Source organism: Tenrec ecaudatus, chromosome 11 (assembly GCF_050624435.1).
Source record: "Tenrec ecaudatus isolate mTenEca1 chromosome 11, mTenEca1.hap1, whole genome shotgun sequence".
Lineage (NCBI taxonomy): Eukaryota > Metazoa > Chordata > Mammalia > Afrosoricida > Tenrecidae > Tenrec > Tenrec ecaudatus.
In genome coordinates, this window is record NC_134540.1 from 8,328,541 (window position 1) to 8,335,519 (window position 6,979).

A 6,979-nucleotide genomic window follows, 5' to 3' on the forward strand; every position below is an offset into this window, starting at 1 on the left:
TCCGGGACCCCACGCAGGGTCACTGAGGAGTGGGTTTGTGCCAGTGCTTCTGAGGTCTCCGTGGTGCAGACAGCCTCGGGAGCCTCCCTCAGGCTGTGGCCATTCTCCCATCGGGGGCAAACAGGGGCCTCTGGCTGCTGCTTTTGGGGTGTGTTAAGTGGGATATCCCCAACCCTAATGTCCGAGTCAGCTGTAGGCAACCCTCTCATTTCTTTAAGAAAAAATAAACCATGTTTCGGCACAATACACTGAACAAAAAGGAAATGCACTGGCTGATGTGGCCCCGTCTCCTCCGCGGGGACTGGGGACGGTGACTTCCTGAGGGCCTGCAGCCTCAGTGGCTTCAGGGGCTTCCCTCTCGGAGCAGCTAGGGCTTTGGCATGAGCGCCTCACTACTGTGCCCCCCTACCCCCGCCCCATGCTCCTCTCAGGCCAGGTCCAGTGGCTGTGCAGTAGGCCAGTGGCACATGGCAGTGAGCAAGAGGGAGGGCCAGCAGGGGACCGGGCTGGCTGGTGTCAGTGACCCTGTGTTCTCCCCCTCCCCGCCCAGGCTACAGCGGGTGCCCCGTGCCACCACCGCACCAAAACCTGCTCCCGCTGCACCAGCGCCACGTCACGGTGCCCACCAGCTTGCCACAGCAGCAGGTGTTCGCACTGGCTGAGCCCAAGCGCAAGCCCTCGCTCTTCTGGCACACCTTCACCAAGCTCACCCCGTTCAAGAAGTGACGCGCCCCACACGGAGCACGGCTCGGACCTAGGGCTGAGCACTTCTTTTCAGCGGGGACCGCCGCAGGAGAGGGAGACTCTGGCCCGCTGCCTGTCTCCAGAACCCTGGCCACCTTCTTGGAAGGGAGGAGGAGGTCGTGACGCATGGCTGCCCCACTGCGAGGACCCTCGGGCCCGCTCAGGCACACAAGGGGCTCCCCCGGAGGCCAGGCGCACTCGGGAGTGGGTGCCCCGTCGGCTGGTGATGAGCCCATCTGTCTCGGACCCAGAGTGCCCGGTCCTGAGGATCAGCTGGAGGAGGAAGGGGGCTCACATGCGCTCCAAGTTCTGAAGGGATTCACCCAGGCAGGGCTGGTCCCTGAGGCCTGTTGACTCGCCCCTGCCACTGGGGACTGAGGGCACCGTGGAGAGCGCCCTGGAGTCCACTGAGTTGCCCAGGGCTGACCTGGCGCCACCTCACACAACCCCAGTGGCTCCTTGTCGCCAGCGGGGCAGGGGGAATGCAGCGCTCTAAGGGACTGGGGTGTCCAGGGGAGAGTGGCGCTGTCCTCCTCCCTCTGCAAGCAGAATTCCCACCTCGCTATGGCCTCAGAAACTGCGAGGCAGACACCTGTTTGCACTGTGTGATGGGGCAAACCCGCTAACCTGTACAACAGTAACGCGCCCTCCTCCCCTGCTGGCGCGCTTCCCACCTGTGGTCTGGATGCCCACACAGATTAAGTCCCGTGACAACACCTGCGTACCACAGAGGCACGAGCCCACAGAGCCTGCCAGGGTTTGAAGCTGGCGTGGCTGCACCAGCCCCAGACCATGCTGCCGTCCGCCTGCCCACAGGTCCCTGAAGATGGAGAGGGGCGGGGGTTGACCAAGGCCACACCAGCTGGCCAACAGCTGCAGTCCCTGCCCTTCTCTCTCTGTTGTACACGCTAGAACTGGTGTGTCTTCCATTCTCGCCCACTCCACGTGCTGGCTGGCCGGGCAGGTGGGTGGGCAGTGCGGGCGCACATGCTGGGATGGCCTCCTGCTGAAGTCCCCTTCCCTGCACTGCTGCTCTCGATGCGCCTGCGTCGTCCTAGTAGGCATTCGCCTGAGAATAAACGCCTCAGTGGTGACGAGGACAAGCAAGTAATCCGAGTGTCCAGTGTGTGGCTCCCCGACCCCTGACCCCCTGGACTGTTGGGAAGGAAGTGACCAGAGCTCTGGCGGGTGTTCGTAGTGATCCTGGAGTCACTTCCGCTCAGTCTACCCCGTTAGTCCACACCTGCTTGCCTAGGTTGCCAGGGGGAGTCCGGAGGGATGGCTCCAAACCACAGACCCCTGTATCCCACCCCAGAAATGTCGCCTTGTGCAGCTGTGGTTTCTGGGCAGAGCCTCCAGAGGGCTGCACCCTTGTGAAGGCAAGTGTCTGTCCTTGCACTGTCCCCCAGAGAGCCGGGCACTCTGCCATTACTGTCTGCACTACCCTCGAGGGGCCCACATCAGGCTCCTTTGTATTGTCTCTCGGGTTTGGGGAACAAAGAAGTCGAAAGGGGGGTGAATTCCGGGCTGCGGGTGAGGTAAGGATCCCCGAGGGCACCCCCTTCCCCCCCGGGGCAGCCCTTGCTGTCCTCTGAGAATCCCTTGGCGCAGTTTTCCTAGTCCTTTTTCTCACAAACGCAGTTTCCACTTTCAGAAACCTTTTTCCTTAAAAGCCCCTGTGATCACCCTGTGTCCTTTGAGAAAATCTACCAAGATGTCCCCTTTGGGACCAGTCACCGTCACCTTCTGAACTGACAGCTCTGCCTTGAACTTGGCCCCGGGGTGGCCCTTGGAAGCCACTGTGCGGATTGAACCGTTTGTTTTTGACAGCACCCTGACGAGACCAAGATAGTGCGGTACTGAGAGGACTTGTCTACAGCCGTCCCGATGGCAGCGACAGGTTTAGGCGCATTTTGTTTGGACAAACCCAGGCCTGTGGGAGCTGGATATTTGTAGCAGTAGTACTCTCTGGCCGGCCCCCTGCAGGCAGAATCGCTGAGCAGTGGTGCTCCTGTGGGCCTACTGTGTCCCAAGCTCCGAGTCAGAAGTTGTTAGAATTCCCTCGGGAAGATTCCCAGAAGGGGGTGGGGCTCCATGCACACCCAGCCTTGTGTGTGCATGTGTGTGCACCAGCATTGTTACACAGTGGGCTGTTAACCTCAAGGTCAGCAGTTCGAAGCCCCCAGCCAGGCCCCTGGGGAAAGAGGAGGCTTGCTATTCCTGGATAGATTTACAACCTCAGAAACCCACAGGGCCTGTTCTACTCTGTCCTCGAGGGCCACTCCAACTCGATGGCATTGAGTTTTTGGACCATATAAGAAGTTTCGAAAACTCAATGCAGTACAAGCGCCACCTCCCCAGGGGTCTCTGCCAAGTAGAGTTGCTTGTACCTGCAGAAGTTTTGCCGTTTGTTTGGCTTTATGAGAACGCTTCCAAAATGTGAGAAAATGGAGTTGAGAGATCATTGACTTTTCTCATGAACTTTTCCAAGCGCCCCTCCATAGATTGTTCCAGAAGAGGATCACTTTCAGGAAGTGGTTGCGTGTCTGTGAGGACTTGGTTCATGTAGTCACCTGGAGCATCAGGACTTGTCCTGAGTGCACCAGGTACCGTTCAGAACATGCAACCAGGACTCGTCCTGCTGTGGCCCCAGTAGGTGTGTTGTGCAGCATGGAAGGCCCGCAATTGGTATAAGTTTGGGGGAAGGGGACCCTACATGCTCACATGTCAGGAGGGTCCCCAGCATCCTTCAGGATGGAGAAATCTACTGGAGGAAAGTCCCTGTAGCTTCTGCAGGTCATGATGCTTAGCTTGGATCTAGCTTGAATGGCGCATGCAGGAAGGTGGCTTTTGCAGGTGAGCCAAGCCCCCTTCTTGACTAAAGTCCACAGTTCATGGCTAGAAAGACAGAAAGAAAGACAGAAAACAAAGCCTGTTAACGTGGCCGAGTGATGAGTTTCATCCGGAAACAGTCTGTGTTCCTCGCCTCTCTCTTCCACCCCACATGACAGTAATTACAGGGAGGGGAAAAACCAGGCACTGGAGAGCTGAAGAATTTCAGCTCTTCTTCCATTCATGTGATCAGAATTGGCAAAGCCTGCCTGGGGCGTGTGTGCCGGGAATGGCTGAAATGGCCTGGGGTCCAAAGTACGCCCTTAACTTTTGATCCGGACTTAAAGTGGGTTACCAGCCCTGTGGTAGACAGTCACCAGGATAACAGAAAGCCCTTTGTCACCTACCCAAGAGAGAGCAGCTCTTTGCCTTTGGGGCCTCCAAAGCAGCAAGAAGTTCGCAGCAGTTGGCCCCAGCTCTGAACTGGGGAGCAGGACCATCCTGAACTGGGGTTCCAGCAAACCTACACACGGCAGAAGGGAACGCCACTGCCCGGGCCAGCACACTCCTCACCATCGTGTTACTGGGAGCCCATTGTTGCAGCCGCTGCTGTGTCCGTCCAGCCCGTTCAGGGTCGCCCTCTCTGGTGCCACCCGTCTACTTTGCCGAGCATGCTGTCCTCTGGGGACTGGTCCTTCCTGATAAAATGTCCACACCAGGCGAGACACTGTCTCGCCATCGTCCCCTGAGGGAGCACTCCGGCTCTACTTCCTCCAAGACAGGCCCGTGTGGTGTTCACCTGGCGGTACTGGTAGTGGTACCCACCAGCACCACCATTCGATGCATCCCGTCTCCATCCTCCAGTAGGTCCTTGAACCCGTTTTTCCTGGTAGATAGACCTGCGCCATTGAAAAGACTTCACCCACCTCTCCATATGATCTCTGTGTACAGGGGAGCTTCAAACATGGGTGGGGGTGTGGGGAGAATGGTATGTTTTCCCAAATTTTTCTAAGCCCCTTCACATGGTTGTGTTTTCTTATTCTGAATTCCAAAGAAGACTGACTGACTCCTGGCCTCTCTTATAATCCTCTACTAGCCTTGTCGACAGACAGATGTCCACTGATTCCAACCGGGCTTCCCGATAGAAGTGGTCAGTAAAAGCCATGGGACTCCCAGCACTTGACCGGCCGCCCTCTATGCAGGTTAACCACCTGGCCGGACCCGGGCAGCCTGGTCCTGTGGTGTTGGGGGCCGACAGCCGTCAGGTGCCAAGAACCTGAACTGGGAGGCTAGCAGGTCCGTGATGGTGATGTGTGGGGAAAATGGCTTGGGAAGATCATGGAAGTTTTCCCCGGGACTTTTTTAGCCCCCTTGTATAGGAGTTTTATGGAAGGGAGGGGGTGACTCGACTTGAGGCCCTGGTTGGTGGGCACATTGACTCGAGTGTCCACACCCTGTCCGTAGGGAAGGGGGCTTCCGTAGCTGTGTTGCCAGAGCCCTGGGCACCCAAGGCCACCCCAGTGAGCATTACACACCACGGCAGGGAGCCGGCACCACGTCGGAGAGTAGCCATCCTAGGAAGGGCTAAGATGAGCTGTCCCAGGTCTCCCCCAAATGTTCATGGGGCGACTCCATTCTCTCCTCGCTCTCTTTGCCCGAGGACCTTTGAAGCCACCACCGTCTGATTCTGCGGAGGAGGAGAAAGCCACAGAACCGTTACCCCTCTGAGGGTCACGGGGCCAGCAAGTCAAGCACCTCCAGCACTCACAGGCCCCGAGGGATGCTGGGACATGCCAACTTCCGGTTACGGTTCTGCCACCAGGAAGCTCAGGTGTCCCTGTCCTGAGCTCAGTTAACCTCTAGATAATCTCTTAAAAGCCCCTCGTGGATAATGGCATTGTCAGGATGCAAAAGGCGGAGTGCATGAACCTCTGGTGGGCAGAGGACACACGGAGACTCCGCGGCCTTCCGGTGGCAAATGACAAGCGACTTCACCAATGCCCCCCACCCGACCCCACCCCACAGCTTCCTCACTCCTTCCCTAGTTGTCTTCCCAGGCACGGTTTTTCTTCCTCCCCAGCAGATCCTGCCATGGAGTCATCGGTGCATTCTACACCGGCAGCCTGCCCTGCCCTTCCCTGCATTCCGCCCCAGTGCAGGGACACCCAGCTTAGTCAAGAGACAGTGCCCAGCCCACGAGCACGATGATCGCGCGTCCATAGCCGCTGTGACCAGATGTGTATTTTGTTGAAAGGCGTTCTTTTGTAAAATTTAAAGAAATGTATTTACAATGGTATTTGTATGATTTCTCATGAATGACTTGAATCTATATTTGTTGTTTTGTATCCGTACATTAAACGTACTTTGCCAACCTGGTTCTAGCAGTGCATTTGAACATCAGAGCACAACAGATGTGGGGGTGGGGGTGCCCTGAGACTTTCTGGGATTTCCCAGTTCCTACCTGTGCTTAGCTGAGTAACAGCTGGCCTGATGTTGAGCCAGAGCCATGGGGAAGCGAGGTAGGGGGATAAAATGGGAGGCTCTGCTAAGTGAAACTTGGCCATGGCCAAAGGGCAGGTAGTTGTGGGAGATCACCATGCTGAACAGTCCAGGAAGGGTCTTCTCACCAAAAGAAGCCGTCTCTGAAGGTTAGCAGGAGCAGGAGGGTAAATCCCTAACAGGTAGTCCCTTGCATGCTGGGAAAGGCAATATACAATTAGGGGCAGGTCAGCAGGAAAGGATCAGGGAAAAGAAGGGCACTGGGAGGGGCCAAGAGTTAAAAGCGACCAAGGTAAATACTATGACTTCCCAAGCCCTGCAGTGTATATGGTAGCAGTGGTCATCTTTGAGTGGGTACAGGTAGATACATAACAATGGATGAAATATACTTACATAATGGCGGATGGGATATTTTTATGGGTGTGCATATGTCCTGCAAATACATGGCCATGAATGTAGCGGCGCATACCGAAGACAAAGTTAGGAATACTTCTCAGTCGTTGCCAAACACCTCGAGTCACGGTCTGGGGGCTCAGGGTCATCTCTAAGGACATCAAGGTCCATTGGCATCACATAGTCCACAAAGACCATGTACATCCTACTTTGGGGAAAAGCAACTGGGATATTCAAAGATCCTGAGGGGGCCATCAAAGGTGTCCAGAGCAAAGAGGAATGAAGCAATCCAAACTTACCTGGAATTGTTAGTTCAGAGGTGAACCCATGCTTCTATGACTCTTGAGACCAGACAGACTAGAGGGTGCCCGGCTATACCACTAAAGGAGCACCATAGAAGCTCCTGGATTGCGTTGGAGGAAAAATGTGGAACAAAGCTAGTAATAATAAAAAAGGGCAGGATTACTGGTCACCTAGGAACTGGTGAAACTCTCACGACTGGAGATTTTCA

At 56.0% G+C, this 6,979-nt stretch overlaps 1 protein-coding gene across 2 annotated transcripts in view; it reads left to right on the forward strand.

Annotated features, from left to right (window-relative positions):
• The window catches only part of SPATA13 (spermatogenesis associated 13), a 137,214-nt gene extending 131,320 nt beyond the window's left edge, over window positions 1–5,894 (forward strand). For both annotated transcript variants that reach the window (XM_075562820.1, XM_075562821.1), the window contains one exon: window positions 551–5,894. In XM_075562820.1, coding sequence (XP_075418935.1) covers window positions 551–726 — 176 coding nt within the window. In that variant the 3' untranslated portion in view covers window positions 727–5,894. The remainder of the gene's footprint in view (window positions 1–550) is intronic.
• Window positions 5,895–6,979: the final 1,085 nt, after the last annotated feature.